Below are 16,929 nucleotides of genomic sequence, written 5' to 3'. Positions count from 1 at the left end.
CAAGCATAATGTTCAAATCTATCCTAAGAAAGGCCAGAACTGTGAACATGTATGAACATTTCACAGTTACATTGGCTTATTATCTAGCCATTAGAACTCCCCCCACCACATTTGGACCTGATCTTCCCAGGCTTCCCAGCTCCCTTGTGCTAAAAATGACCCAGCTACTGCTGGAAAAAGTGCAGCAGTTTTCCTTCCATCACTGAGATATACAACAAAGTCGGGCAATATACCGATTCTGGAAGGAAAAATATGCTGCAAGCAAAGCATGTTATAAATCTGTAATAAATATATCTTAGAATTCTAAAGGTGATTATGACGATGACAGTGGTAAAAGCTAATATTCACTGAACCTATTCAATCTGCAAAACAACCCTATAAATTTGTGTCTGAGAAGTTAAGAAACTTGCCACAACCATACAGTTCACAAGAAAAGCACAGCTAGAGCTTGAAATCAAGTCTGTCTGACTCCAGAATCCACATTCTCAATTCACTATATTTTATTGCCTATCCTTCTTAATCACCATTTGAAAACATTTACTGACCACCTATTTTATGCCAACTAATCACTTGGGATTCCACAATATTTAAATTAATTGGAGATGATTATTAAAACACTAGTCTAGAATCCCTCAACCCAGAGCTAAAGCATGAACTTTATTTTTAAAAATGTCAAAGGCCATTCATTCATGATTTTGTTCAACAAATGTTTAAATAAGCATTTGCTATGTAAGAAGCACCATCCTAGATGCTAAATAGATAAAAAGATGAATAAGACACAATTTTTCCCTCAAGTCCCAAACCAAAGTATACACAGAAATGAGTATTTTTACTGTTATACTTGTAACAAAACTACTTCTTAAAAATAATTCTGCTATGGCTATCATTTCACTAAAAAAAAATTCTAAAAGCTACAAACCACTACTTAATTTTCACAAGGTAACATTTCTCCTACCACCAAAATGCTAGCGTACTTTAACAATGTATACAGTCAACAATGTGAAAGGTGATGAAATTTTCCATTAGCTTACATTTTCTATGACAAATGTCCACTCTTTATCTTCAAATTCCTCTGCATGAGGATCCTGTAACAAAAGCAAAATACCAAGTTGAAATATATTTCTTTAAACCAATCAAAATCAAGAACATACAAACAGCTTTTAGCTCATACCAACTTTTAAAAAGAGAGAAGCAGAATAGCCTACTCTTATAAAACTTCCACAATTTCTCTACATCCAAATTCTTCTTTTATCTTGAAAAATTCTTTATTTTACTTATGTTGATGAATGTAATTATATTCCATCATTGCACCAATGACAAGCCAAAAAGAAACCTAATCAAAGAGACAGATAATTTAGTGAGTGAACTATTAAGAAGTACTTTATTAAGATATAAAGTGCTCACATAAAGCTCTCGTCTTGTTTCATACTTTTAAACTAACAATACGACTTGAGACAAGGCTTTCTTCTGCAGAGGTTATAGAAACATCTGGAATTTCAAAGCACTGCAAGGGACTCTATAATCTACACAAAACGTCAAATTGGCATGGCTGTTGATGCTTTCATCCCTCCTCCCTTCCCATTAACTCTGAAGATGCCTCAAAAACCTGAGACAGGGTAATGGATCCTCTAACCAAAAGCAAATTAAAAAAAGAAGAAAAAAAAGGCACATTTTCGCAAGTATTTATTTGACAAGTACTTATTCAGTACTTATGTAAGAAATTGTAAATGTGCTATATGGACTGAAACATAGTTGTCCTTGCCTTTGAAGACAAACACAACTAATCTAAATAAATATGATTAAAGAAATACATGGTTTCCCTACAGATTAGAAAACAGCACATCACTTCTAGGAATGAATCAAAAAGCTTAGGAGAGAGAAAGCATCTGGTCTAGGTGGGATTGTATAGGATTTCCATAGACATTCGAGTAAGTAAAAGGCAAAAGGCAACAGAGTGTAAGACATAAAAATGAAAGCTGTGGGGTCACATCATGTGTGCATTTACTTATTCAAATTCAACTCTACATGTTAGAAAAGGCAGAGAGAGAATAATGTAAATCAACGTTGAAGGAACTTTTCCATGAGTGATTTAGGGTACAAACAGTCCTACTTTAGAGGCCAAGTAATAACGTATAGCACAATGCTGAGGAAAGAGACATCTTACCACCCTTCCTGCCTGCCCTTTCCCCTCATTTGGTTTAGGAATGCAGCATAGCGCCAGCACAGCTAATGTAATTAATAATAATACAATAAATATTTACTAAGCACACACTCTGCCCCAGTGTTTGTGCTGTTTTCCATCACCATAGCAACTTATGAAACAGGTAGCATTTTTATTCCCATTTAAAAGAAGAGAAAATTGAGACCTAAAATATGGACCATCCCACAGTGAACAACTAATAAGTATTAAAACTATGTTACAATTGCAAGTCTGTCTGACTTTTAGCTCTGCTGTTGGTCCAGTTTTACTACTTTGCCCCCAGGACATAGAAAAGTACCAGTCATACAGGAGGCTCCCAAGAATATCTGAAGAATGTATTAATGACTATATCCTATAATTTAACCAGTATTGAACAGTACCTTACATATGACACATTAATTCTTAAAGCAGATGAAACATTTTTTTAAAAAACAGAGATAATGTATTACTCTTACAAGAATAATTTTAGTGGGACCAAGGGACACATCTGACAGGGCAAAGTCAGTAAAAAGAGGCAAAAGAGCAACAGTAATGTTCATTTCCAAGCCATTTTAAAATGGCATACCTACACAATTAACTATTTATATTATTGACCAGACAAAAACATTTGTAATGAAAATTGCTTCTAGCTTGAATCAATTAAGTCTTCTCTGTATCCTATTCTACCCTCTAGAGTCTCCTTTCTCACCACTGCAGTAAAGAGAAAAATTGAAAATGGCTTAAAGAACCATTTTTATTTTCAATACCCTAACAGGCTTTTTTTCTTTTTTTTTTTTTTTTTCATTTACTAGAAATAGCTAATTTCAACCTAATTCAGATTTCAAAAACAAGTGTACAGGCTAGAAAAATTAATTTCTGGCTAAGTCACAGGAAAACAAAACATATCGCTAACTTTCTAAAAGCATTTGGTCTATGAGCACACCTCTATGAATACTACACTTCGGACAAAAGGGTTTAGAGTAGTCCTTGCCTACTCACAAATTTCAAGATTAAGTGAATTGTGAGAGTTTAATATAAGTAAAAGAAAAAAGAAAACATGAAAAAGTTTTCCACTTGAATATTTTAAAGACTGTTCAAAAACAAGATCCAAAAATTACACTGAAAGAATGACAAGTTGTTTTATACCTCTCTGCCTTTCTATTAGAATTCTGGGGGGTAAGGGAGTTGGGAAGATAAAAGCAGCCACTGAAGATACCTTTTTAATATTTAAAATGACCACAAAATTGCCTCAATTGCACAACTGAACAGAAATGTTTACCACAACAATCCGAGGAGAAAGGGGTACTTGGATTTTTTTTCTACAGACTGACAATCAAAGTCATAAAAGTTCCATGATAAGGATAGGCTGAACAGTCTCATCAGTACTTGAAAACAACACTTAACTCTTAATCCTCCAAGTACTACATTTCAACAGCCACTTTCAATTCAGAGTCACTCAGTTAAGTGCATATCTTTTTCCCAAACACATGACTGTCAACAATTTGTCAGCTCTATTCTAGCCCCTTACTCTCGATCACCATTGTTTTTAAGTTGTAAAACTATGTCAATTCGTTTCATCTTTCCCAATGTAAATAGCACACCAAATCAAAATACTGAAGAGACGGCTTAAAAGTCTTCCTCAAGCATGTCCGAGATCTTGCTGTTGTAATCCATATTCATAGTGGTTTTTATTACAGAACAGGTCGTACAATGTAGAAGGAAGAAGAGGGCTAAATCAGCGTGACTTAGCAAGAGACCTTCTTCCTCAGTCTGTTTGCTTACCAGTACAACAGAAATAATTACACAACTTTAGGGTTGCTGTGAGTCCAAAGGTCCTGCAGCTCTCTACCAAGCTTACTGAATCATTTTAGTAGGAGATATATGGATAAGGAAGCTTAATAACAGGCTTTTAGGATAGCTGGCTGAAGAGCTAAAGGATGGTCCTGAACCTTCGGAGAAAAAGGAAGAGCTTCCACTGTCTCCTTCAGTCCTGCACCATTAACTTAAACACAACTGGAATGCTTCTAGGAAGAAATAAAGCAATTATTTTCTAATTTCAAAAAATGAGACTTTTCCCCCACCATTCTTTTGGAACAGACAAGGAGTTGGGAAAGTAAATATTCTAGAGCTTAATGAGGACTTAGTGAGGACTTCTGTATAATGTTTCAGGAAATATTAGACTTTCAAGAAAAAAACATATTTATAACAGGCAGGTAGGTATACACACAGCTATGTTTTTGGATCTGCTCTTTGAATTTGCAACTAGAATTTCGCTTTTAGCTGCAGTATTTGTAAAATATTAATAGTAATAAGATATTTATCAAATATCAATTTAGAACTTCTTACATCAATAAAATACTTATTGAATACTAATTTTTAAAATTTATTTATTTATTTGAGAGAGGGAGAGAGAGAAGGAGTGGGGGGTGAGGGGCAGAGGGAAAGAGAGAGAGAAAGAGACTCTGAAGAAGACTCCCTGCTGAGCACAGAGTCCCATACAGGCTCAATCCCAGGACCAAGAGATCATGGCCTGAGCCAAAATCAAGAGCTGGCCACTTAACAAACTGAACCATGCAGGTGCCCCTCAAAAATTAATTTTAAAACATATCTTGTAATTAGTCAAACTGGGCTAACAAAATGAGGCTTGGGACTAAGAATTCCACAAACCTCAGTTTTCCATAAAAAAGTACCTTAAAGTTTCCTGTGGGTAGAATGAGGGAAATAGTAAAAGAAGTATTCTAACAGATCTCAATTGTAACAAGTTCAAAAGGATTCCCAAATTATTCTGACTTCATAGTCCATGAAATACCCTGATGGCCTTGCACTGTTACAAATTGCTATATCCATAAAAATAATGTACATTAAGGAACCAGGTTAGAACCAGGTTCTATATATATAGAAAAATGAATACTAAAATAGTCTATCATTCAGAACCATGATTATATAGTAAGTTCTAGAACTTATAAAAATGGAGCTTACCTTAAAAAGTGTCACAGTGATTTCAATGTTTTCAGGAACAGGCCACACTACAACACCACGGTATGGATTTTTTATTCCAGGTTGCCAGCTATGAGCCTACCAAAATAGAAATAATGGCTTCAATATGAAGTACAGGAAATGAAACGTTAATAATTTACAAAAATTTATCGACCCTATTAAACTATCCATTAGATCTGTAGTCTCCTTGAAAAAAACGATTAGTCAAATAAGACTTTTCAAGCATTAAACTTGGACCAGGAGTTCTATCACATGATAGCTATAGATTACTATCTGTAACCAAAGCTTTACCTACTCCCTCCTCACCACCACATAAAAGAATAATCAAAAATGAAGTGTCTCATGTTTTCAAAACTACTATTTGTGATTAAATAAAAATTTTATTAGGAGAAAAAAAGTTTTTTAATGACTTTGTGATCTAGGAACTTAAAGGCAAATTCATTCTTTTAAAAGGAAAAACAAAGTGTATACTTTGCATTTAAGTTCACTTCCTATTAAACTGTGACATTTATTTGGGCAAGTAAAGAAGAAAGCAGTTTTTATAGAAATAATATTTCTAGCACTTGTAATTTTCAGGATTCTTCTTCTTTGTAAATCTAGTTTATCATGCTTCCCTAAGGATCCCCCAAATTTGGGTGTCACCACTATAGTTCTTTCTTTGTGGTGGCACTTCCAGCCAAAGCTGGATAAGAAAGTTAATTGAAGAGATAAAAAAATCAAAGTTAAAAGAGAATAGATGCTTATTACATATTCAAGTGTAGCTGTTCATATAGGCAGTTCAATATATGTGCCTAGAATAATAAATCTGGGCATCATTAGCACACAGGTAATACTTAAAGCTTAAGGGTAGATATGATACCAAAGGGAGGAGTACAGCTAGAGAATATAAATGTTCAAGAAATGAACCTTGGAGCACAACATTAACAGGTCCAAGAAATGAGGAGGAATCAGCAAAAGAGGGTTCGTATAGCAGAAGGAAAACCAGAGGTGTAGGTATCCTAAAAGTCTAGTGAAGAAAATGTTTCATGGAGAAGGGAACAATCAATCACCTGTGCCAAATCTTGATGATAGGTTAGATAGGACGAGGCCTGAAAAACAACCGCTGATTTAACAGAGCAGAAGCCATTACTAACTTCACAAGAGGTGTTTCAGTGGAATAATGAGAGCAAATGCTTGATTGGATTGGAATGGGTTCAAGAAAGGATAGGAAAAAAGAAATTAAAGATACCAAGTACACTCAATTCCTCTGAGGTGTTTTGCTGAAAGAGAAAGAGAAAAATAATCTGTGGTAGCGGTAAAAGAGTGGCAGAGACAATTTTTTCAATAAGAGAAAAATTAATTTTTTTTTAAATTTTATTTATTAGAAGAGAGAGAGAGAGCACAAGCAGAGGGAGCAGCAGCAGGAGAGGAAGAAGCAGGCTCCCTACTGAGCAGGGAGCTCTATCTCAGGACTTCATGGATCATGACCTGAGCTGAAGACAGACACAACCAACTGAGCTACCCAAGCGCCCCAAGAGAAAACTATTTTAATGCTGATGGGAAATATCCAAGTAAGGGGGAAACCTTAATGATGCAAGAGAAAGAATTACTAGAGTAATGCCCTTAATGACAGAAAAGGAGACACAGACAATTCTCCCATGATAACAGGAAAGAAGTTATAGGAGTACAGATGTGTGCCAGGGTACAAATTTAACAGATGAGGAAACTGAGGCACAGACTGGCCCAAGATCATACAGAAAGTGGCAGAAGTTGGATTTGAACCCATGAAATGGAACTAAAAAAGGATCAAGATCATGGACATTTATGTCCATTCAAATCTTACCATATTGTTAGTTAAAATGCCAGCGTGAGATATAGGTTTAGCAGCGCCCCCCTACTCCAACTCATAAATTGTCAATAATTCTCCCTCTATTCTGTCTCCATTGCCCTCCAATCACAAACTTCAAGTAAGGAAAGGGAAGTAGAGATTTACCACAACAGACTTAGCACAGCATACCCAAAGGTAAAGAGCTGAGAGCTGTTGATCAAGAAATATGTCTAGATTCCTCTATTCCTCTGCCTATTTATGGAAATATGCCTACTGACAATACTAGAACAAAAACTTCACAAAGCAAATAAACTCCATTTGAAAAGTAAATTTCTCCCTACCTTAGATAGTCCTTAATCAAAACTCTGCTCTACATATTCTACATACTTCATCTTGAAGATTTATGACAATTCTAATTGTCATGTACTATGATGACAGATCAGGTTATTCCTCTGATCTCTTCAAATTCACCATCATTACAGTTTCATTGTCTCCCCATAGAATGAAAACATAAGAGTATAATAACTAAACTTTCCTTATTTGCCACAGTAAATATAATAGTATTTGTAAAATTCTTTTTTTAAAAGATTTATTTATTTATTTATTTATTTATTTATTTATTTAATTTATTTATGAAATAGAGTATGACCAAGTGGGGCTAGAGGCAGAGCGAGAGAATCTTCAAGCAGATGCCCCACTGAGCCTGGAGCCCGTCTCAGGGCCCAATCTCATGATCCATGAGATCATGACGTAAGCCAAAAGTACAAGGGGGACGCTCAACCAGCTCAGCCAACCAGGTGTCCCCTTTTTTGTAAAATTCTCAATGAAAAAATGACCATCAAAGAACTTTATTTTTTTCCCTGCCCCCCATCAAAGAACTTTAAACTTGAGATCCTTAGGAGATCTAATGCAGATAAGGAAATCAAAGCAAATAAAGAGGTAAACAGCTTGCCTGAACCCATGCTAGCAATCAACAGAATCACTTCCTTGATTTCCAAGTTCAGATTTCTTGACGTAACCAACATCATACCCAGCTCTCTCCATGGTCTACACAGTAGTCAAGAAAACAGCTTTCTACCCTAAGGTCTTATCATTTATTGGATGATGCAAAGATGAAAAGAGGGAATGTAGAGACTACCTAACAACTGGGCAGAATTAGTAGATGGTAATATCAGATCATTTCCTCAGGTACCCTAAATGCTGGTCTTCTAAATGACCTCTTTCGATCCTTAGCCTTCAATCACAGAAATTGGATTGCTCAACAAAGAAAAACACAATCTGCTTAACAAACTAAAAAAAAATTTTTTTTAATTAAAAATGATGTAAGGGTATTAGTTCCCAAGTTGCTAATGTGCTGTCATTTTCTTACCATTCTACTCAGCATCTCTCTCCCCAGCAACAAAAAAAATCCAACTAAGTTAAGCTCTGGCTTTCTGCTATTCCTTTTAGAAACTGTACAACCTGGCTAAGTTAGGACACTGTAACAAAATCAATTAGTCCAGCTGAGTAGCTGAGAATGCCAGCTTTATAATGTTAGCTAATTATTAAACAGTAGGCAGAAAACAGGACCAAGTAAATTTTACTGGAGAGGAAACCAGAACTGTACAAAGTAGCAAACATGAAAAAAAATTCCTATTTTCAAAGAGCTTACTACAACTTCCACGTCAAACAGAATTCAAGAATCTGAAGCTAGAAAAATAATGAAAAGTCCAATATCAGATAAATAGTGCTCACTCGATTGGGTAAAAAATACCTAATATGGTTAATAAACATTTAATTGTACAAATTCATAAAGACATTAATTTAGGTTCTTAAGAACTTCATTAGAAAAAGCATATCACATTGGCAACATCAGCACTATGAGAACCGTGATCAGTTTTCATTGAGAGTAACAGAAAGGATTCTTTAGAAAATTCAGCACAGAAACAGAAATACAGCTATTCAGCTTCTTTGTATAGTTAGGAAAGGCAAGTTACTTTTTTATTTGCCAGCATCCTAGTATAGACAATGGTACAAAGGATTAGGCCACATTATCTAGTTTCCCTTATATAATTTTTCTGACTTTTTGGACATGACAGTTTGACATGCCAAAACAGATCTAGGGAAAAGGTACATTTCTCAATTTAGGGTACTAACTCTACAAAATGCCTAATTTTCTAATTCTTTCATGTCATACCTCCCCTAAAAGACTTGTACCTAATATGGTACTAAATACGGAGTAAACATTCACTTGTTATTTCTGATTCCTACAAAATCAAAATATTTCACTAAAAATTTACAATTGCCAGTTGTTAAATAATTTTCAATTTATAAAACTGCACATACCCATATGTTTAAAATGCTACATATAAAGTTACCTTAGAGTTGTTGCCATTAAGGCAAAGCTCTGCAACGTACCTCCTCTTCCTGACATCCCAGCACACTGTAAAAGGCTGGAGAACAACCATAGAGCAAGGAAGTAAAGGTGGTAATGCCATCAAAAAGCTTGAGAGGACTTCAAGGTCTGGTTTCCCTTTGGAATTCTCCCATCTCTCTGTGAGCTTAAATTTCTATCTGGAAAACCATATTTAAGACAACATACTAGGGGATCCCTAGGTGGCTCAGTGGTTTAGCGCCTGCCTTCGGCCCAGGATGTGATCCTGGAGAGCCGGAATCACATCCCATCTTGGGCTCCCTGCATGGAGCCTGCTTCTCCCTCTGCCTGTGTCTGTGCCTCTGTGTGTGTGTGTGTGTCTCTCTCATGAATAAATAAATAAAATCTTAAAAAAAAAAAAAAAAAGACAACATACTACTATGCCGTGATTTAGAGAGACTATCATAATTGCCCTGCTTCCTACTGTCCTATATTTGACTTAAAAATAACTTATTTAAGCATATACAAGTCAACTGCAGCCTGACAAAATCTTTATTATAAATGCCATGACTTAGGGCGCCTGGGTGGCTTGGTTGGTTGGGCGTCTGCCTTCAGCTCACGTCATGATCCCAAGGTCCTGGGATTGACCCCCTCATTAGGCTCCCTGCTCAGCTGGGAGCCTGCTTTTCCTTCTCCCTATGCCTACTGTGTTCTCTCTCTGTGTCAAATAAATAAAATCGTTTAGAAATAAATTTTTTTTAAATGCCATGACTCAAAAAAAATAAAAATAAAAATAAGTAAAAATGCCATGACTTGAGGAGATAGGGAAGCTGCATGTTGTGTTAATTATCCATGGTAATTATTTTCTCGAAAAAAATGAGTCAGCAATGAATTCTACTTATACATTTAGCTATAAAGATAAACATGTGTCCAAAGAAAGTAAGCACTAAACTGAGAACTAAACTTTAAATAAAGTAGTGTGCCTTATTTATTCTCTGACATTTATCTGGGTCTCAGTTATAAGCTGCAATCTATCAATATAGAAAAAGACAGATATATTCAGAACCAGGAAAGAGAAATAATAGGCTATAAGGATGACAAAAACCAAACTGATCACTGTACAATTCAAATTCTTTCCAAAAATACAGTTAAAAGTAAATGCTAGACTATTTTCTGGCCAATGGTTGTAGAGCACTTTTCCCCCCTCAGTGATTTGGGACTCAGCAGCAAATGATGTATATTTTAAAGGAAAACATCAGAAAATAGAACTGTCTTTCAGAAGAAAAAAATTGGTTCTAGTCTTTGGATTTAGTATAAGTGATAGCTAGTGTAAAAAAAATAGCTGAGAACAAGTTTTTTTTTTTTTTTTCAAAGAATTCCAAAATGTCATGGTTTTCAAGTTTCTAAAAATTAAACAACAGTTATTTGCTTAACTTTTATAATAATGTTATAACCATTTCTTTCATAATTTCTGGAACTGATTTTTAAGGCCTTTTTTGGCTATTCTGTACAATTTATAAAACAGCATTCACATACGCATGAACATATTATGCACTTGCTGTAAGAAGCTTAACACATTGTGGGTTCTCATAAATTTTTCAAAAGAAATACATCTATAATGTTTTAAGAGAAAACACAATGATTCTGAAATACACAGAAGGGATCTGAAATATTAACAGCATCACAATTGGACAGGAGTCCAAAAAATAATTCCTTCTAGAAAATACTGCATTCTGAGAAAAATCCACCTATAGCCTCCTATGTTTGGATTTCACCATCTGGATTCAATCAATATTTGATACAATATGAAAAAGAATCTGGACCTAAAAGATATCTGACTTTCAAAAATGCAATTAAATAAAGGGGTATTTAACTTCAAACATGAATATGTATTCTGAATTGGCCTATAATCTAAAGTATTTCACTGTTTCATATTTTCTTAGAAAACAATTATATCTAATTATTAAAAGGAGGCAATCACTTTCAGTTGATAGCTAAAAACACATAGGGTCTAATATTTATAGTTTTACAGTTATATTCATCTATCATACATAGTGTATTGCTCCTTTCCATAAAAGCCTAAGACCACTAGGCAAAAGCGACAAATACCCAGCAAAACAGAGAAGACCCTAAGTCTGCTTTCAGAACCCTTTTTCATATGTAAGTGATAAGAAAATATTACAGGTCCAACAGATAATGCCTCCAAACTATAAATGTATGCTTTGAAAAAGAATTCATTCATGATATGATGTAACTAGATCTTTCCTATGTAGCTGGTAGAAATACATTTAAAAGTTGAAAATGTACCAACACTATTACCCAGCAAATTCCATTCCTATGTATTTACCCAAGAGAAATTAAAATATTTGTCCCCCAAAATACAGTAGTTTTTATGGCAGACTTATTCACAGTAATGAACATTCAGAATATTCACTGGAAATGAATCAAATCATCAACAGGGGGGACGCCTGGGTGGCTCAACAGTTGAGCATTTGCCTTCAGCTCAGGGTGATCCATCCCAGGATCGAGGATCGAGTCCCACATCCGGCTCCTTATAGGGAGCCTGCTTCTCCCTCTGTCTATATCTCTGCCTCTCTCTCTCTCTCTCTCTCTCTCTCTCTTTCTCTCATAAATAAATAAAATCTTAAAAAACAACAACAACAAATCATCAACAGGGGCTTAAATAATCAAACTGCAAAATATTCACTTGACGGAATACTATTCACCATAAAAAAAAATAAACTACCAAGTTTCACAAGAGCATGAATAAATCTCAAAAACATTATGTTGAGCAAAAGAAACCACATAGAAAATAGTACCGTATGATTCCATTTACATGAAATTCAAAAACAGGCAAAACTAGTTTATGGTAATACAAAACTCAGAATAGTGGTTGCCTCTTAGAGTTGGGAATTAACTGGAAGAGGACACAAAGGAAAAAGGGAGGAAAATAATCTATATTCTAATAGGAATACTAATTACTCAAATATATATTGATCAAAACCCACTAAATTGTATAAGATTTATATGTAATTTTAACTGAATAAAAATAAAATCAGAAAAGATGTCTGTAAAATATTAAAAATTCTGAAATTAAACTTAAATTAAAAGGAATACATTTTTTCCTCACACAGGGCTACTTATGGAAAAACCAATATCCACTAAACATGCTTATAGTGTGTACTTATAAAAATATATTCAAAAAAATATATATATTCATATTTATCTACAGAATAAAATTTTTAAAGTATCTGCAGAACCGTTATTCAATATTTAAAAATTCTGTTCTATCCCCCACAAAGCTGTAAGTGCAAAAAATTAAAACCTTTGAAAAATCCAACTCCTTTTTTCCTGCTGCTCAGTAATGGACTCAGATAACTCATCATTCCTGAAGTTTGCCTTAACTTCATCCTCTCAGAATCTGAATTTTAAAATCCCAGGTATAATTTTGTGTTACCTATTTAATCACTAATTCATTATTACCATTGTACAGAGAAGTTAAGTAACAATGATGTTATTTAAGGCCATCATATCTAAAATCAAAAGTCAGGTATCTGGCTCCTGTTTTCAGAACTACAGCAACACAATCACAATGCCTGATCAATCATTTTAATAGATTAGATAGATATATGAGAAATAACCCAAAATATCAAGTAATATTTTAAAATATTCTACACTGGGACAAGAGAAGCTTAATAATTTGACTAGAAGTTTAGTTCAACATTTGGTAAGAAACTTAGAAAAGAGACAAACCTTAGAAGACTTCCTTCGGCTTCTTCTTGTCCAAACTACCACCAGTTTATCTGGTTGCCTGTCAAATGGGAAAAAAGATTAAATATAATCTATCTTACATCAAATTAATAAAGTTTAGTTCTAGTGCCTTTAAAAGGACAAAAATGTCACCTACTTTAGATTACATAGAGGAGTTATTCTTACGATAAATCTCTGTAAATTATTCAAATATAGTAAATCTTGAATACAAATGTGATCTAATTTAAATGACTAATATTTTATCCACGTTTTTCTAAAATTCCTTTAGCAATTAATTCATTGGGACAGACCAAGTAAAATACTTAGAACTGGTGACTATTTAAAAAAGAAAAAGCACACATACATACATATCCTCTAAAAATTAATGCTATATATCTAACACAGTATCTACTTTAATTTGGAGAAAATAGCATAAAAATGGCACTTCCAAAATAATTTAAATCTACAGGTTACACTACTTTTACATCTCATTATCTTATGAACAATGCTGTGGTTTTCAAAACATTTTTATAATCAATCATCTCAACAATCTTCATAAAAATAATACAGTACTAAAATATACATAAAGTACTTTACTCTTATTCCTATTTTATAAATTTTTAAAACTGGCAAAAAAATTAACCAACAGCTCTGGCAGAACCAAGTCTGAAATATAGGTCTTTTAACTCTCAGACCGCTCTTCTTTACCTTCTGCTAACGTAAAGCAAAAAGCAAAAAACCCTTATGTTTTCAGCTAATACAACTAAGTTATTTTTAGTGCTTACGGGAAACAAGATTATGATTATCATTTTCCTTAAATTTTTATTTTAAAAAATCTTAAATAAAAGCTTTTTAATCAAGAAATAAATGATATGCTCATTTCAATGACTTTCATCACTTCTGTCTCGTATATTTTACCCAAAAATCCCTATCAGCAGATGACCTCTCCTTTCATTTACTTAAATACATACATATGTATATATACATATATAATAGGCCACCAGCCATAAACTTCTTGCCCAGTGACTCATCTATAAACCTATCCAAAGAGAGAGTCGTTTGATAAAAAAGTACTGAGAAACTGGCCCAGAATGTTGCACAGAAAAACAAAGTGATAAAAATATCTTAAAACAAAGTAAGAGGGGATCCCTGGGTGGCGCAGCGGTTTGGCGCCTGCCTTTGGCCCAGGGCGCGATCCTGGAGACCCGGGATCGAATCCCACATCGGGCTCCCGGTGCATGGAGCCCGCTTCTCCCTCTGCCTGTGTCTCTGCCTCTCTCTCTCTCTGTGACTATCATAAATAAATAAAAATTAAAAAAAAAAAAAAAGCAAGGTAAGAGATATAAAAAACAAATTGCAAAGTACATACATCTAACAGAAATTCTAGAAGTTTAGAACACTGGGCATGGCAAAGAAAATACTGAAGAGATAAGGCTAAGAATGCTCCAGACTTGAAGAGTCCTTAGATAAAAAGTATATATTAATTAATAGAATTATTAAAAATAAATCTAGTATCTAGATACCATACAAACTACAAGGCAGCAAGAATAAAGAGAAAACCATACAAGACAGGTTACCAACAAAGGAATCACTGGACTGATAGCAACTTCTTATTAGCAGCAACAGAACCCAAAAGACAATAAAGCGAATGATCTTCAAGTTGCTAAGGGAAAATAGCTGTCACCCTTGAGTTTCATACTGGTTAAACTATCATTTAAGAAATGGTTTTAGACATGTCCTGGCAAAGAGCAGATAATCAATAAATATTTGATGAATGAATGGGGAAAAAAAAGAAAAACTGTTTTAGACTATGAAGACTAAGAATTGACAATGCATACATCCCAGTTAAATAAGGGAAGCAGTAGGATGCAAAGCAATATAAATATCATAAAATGTTAATGCTTGTTCATTTTAGGTGGTAGAACCCAAAGAAAAACTAGACCAAAAACAGAAGGAAGGTTCCAATAATTAAACTGTTGACTAAGGAGCCAACTAAACAAATGCACAACATTTCTGATGGTGATAATAACGAGGATCATATAAATACAAAAATGGTGGTTTCTCCATCCAAGACGAAACTCAGGTCTGAGTGTCAGGCATAAAGACAACAGCAGTAAACGAAAACCAGTAGCTTGCTTTGGTAAGTCTTCCCAGAGTGAGATCTTGGGAGCCACAGCCAGATGCAGAAGTGCTAAATTACAGATGAAATGGAAGAAAGTTTCTATGAAATATCAGAATGAAATCTAAGAATCCAAACCAATGCAGAAAGAAACAAAACCTTGTTCAACACAGAGAGAAGCAAAACAGAACAAAGGACAATGAAGATGGGGAGCAGTAAAGGAATAGAACAGGGGATCCCTGGGTGGCACAGCGGTTTGGGGCCTGCCTTTGGCCCAGGGCGCGATCCTGGAAGACCTGGGATCGAATCCCACATCAGGCTCCTGGTGCATGGAGCCTGCTTCTCCCTCTGCCTATGTCTCTGCCTCTCTCTCTCTCTCTCTCTCTCTCTCTCTCTCTCTGTGACTATCATAAATAAATAAAAATTTTAAAAAAAAATTAAAAAAAAAGGAATATAACAGATGGAGCTGGGAAGAAGGTGTGATCAGTGCTTGCAGCTTAACAGTAGAGGGAATGAGTAGCCAACAAATGTAAGACACCTTGTTTGAAATTATTTACGGCTTGCTGGAACAATTACTACACCAACCAACCTTTTCATCATGTTCTCATCTCCACATCTCCAGGCAACTCCAACTCCTAATTATATTTCCATAGTACTTCTTTTAAAATGCTATAAAATCTTAGAGCTTTTGCTTGTTTATTACGCTATACTCATCTCATATACTGTAGGTGCTACAAACTGGTCCTTTGCAGTTTGAAGTTGACAGATTCATTTTTACCTTAATAGTATTCCATTGTCTTTTATTTTGAATTTAAATATTAAAAAACAGTTCTTACTTAAATGCTTTTAAACAAAGTCCATGCTGTCTGGATTATTAGAGCCTCCACTATGACCTGCTTCACTCCTGACCAGCTTCTAATTAGACCTTGCATACATTTGACCCTCTGACAACCTGGCATGCAAGAGACTGTCCATTATTCCTGAATGTTGTTTATAAGGCACTTCACCACCTGACTCTGATCTACCTTTCTAGCTACAAATATGTGAACACATACTCCCTTCAATCTCTTCATATCTTTTCATGTTATTACCTTTCTTTAAAAAAGTTCCTCTTCCTTCCCTTTTCTACTTGATAAACTCTTAATTCATCATTTCCTCTGTGAAATCTTGACCAGTCTTCATTTCATCTCTACCCCGTTCCATATTCCACATCTCAGGCAGTTATCTGCTCCTGCTACTGTATTCCCAGTAATACCTTAAAAACATCTCTATCTAAATATTCAATATGCCCTATATTACACTTTTATTATTTCTAGCTCCTCCACTTGATTACACTCCTTTATCAACCATATCTTGTCTTTATATTCCTAGTAATTAATAAGAATTTGGTACAAGGCTGAGGCTCAATGAACATGTGCTGCTGAATGAAACTTAAGTTTCCAGCAGAAATTCCCAACTGGTTAATTATAATTGATGAGGTCCAACTACAGCCAGTAGCTATATAATACATCCTCTCTGGAGCTTACTTGAATTTTGCAAAGATTCTCACCTTGGCTGCACATGGGAACTTCCTGGGAAGCTTTTAAAAATACTAATGCCTAGGTTCCACTCTTGGAGAATCTGATTTAATTTGATGTCATCTGCAGATTTTTAAAAAATTCTTACAGGTGATTCTAAATATGCAGTCAAAGTTGAGAACCACTGGTTTCACAGGGAGAGTGGTA

General features: G+C 34.7%; 1 protein-coding gene across 7 annotated transcripts in view; it reads right to left on the bottom strand.

The window, feature by feature from the left end:
- Positions 1-16,929, bottom strand: part of EHBP1 (EH domain binding protein 1) — a 314,375-nt gene that overhangs the window by 248,374 nt on the left and 49,072 nt on the right. For all 7 annotated transcript variants that reach the window (XM_041754578.1, XM_041754579.1, XM_041754577.1 and 4 more), the window contains exons 3-5: positions 13,090-13,147; positions 5,159-5,254; positions 1,032-1,085 (exon numbers count right to left, since the gene is read on the bottom strand). In XM_041754578.1, coding sequence (XP_041610512.1) covers positions 1,032-1,085; positions 5,159-5,254; positions 13,090-13,147 — 208 coding nt within the window. The remainder of the gene's footprint in view (positions 1-1,031; positions 1,086-5,158; positions 5,255-13,089; positions 13,148-16,929) is intronic.

The sequence above is a fragment of the Vulpes lagopus genome, chromosome 5 (assembly GCF_018345385.1).
Source record: "Vulpes lagopus strain Blue_001 chromosome 5, ASM1834538v1, whole genome shotgun sequence".
Taxonomy (NCBI): Eukaryota; Metazoa; Chordata; class Mammalia; order Carnivora; family Canidae; genus Vulpes; species Vulpes lagopus.
The sequence above is the reverse complement of the archived record's forward strand: the minus strand, read 5'-3'. Positions and strand labels throughout refer to the sequence as shown.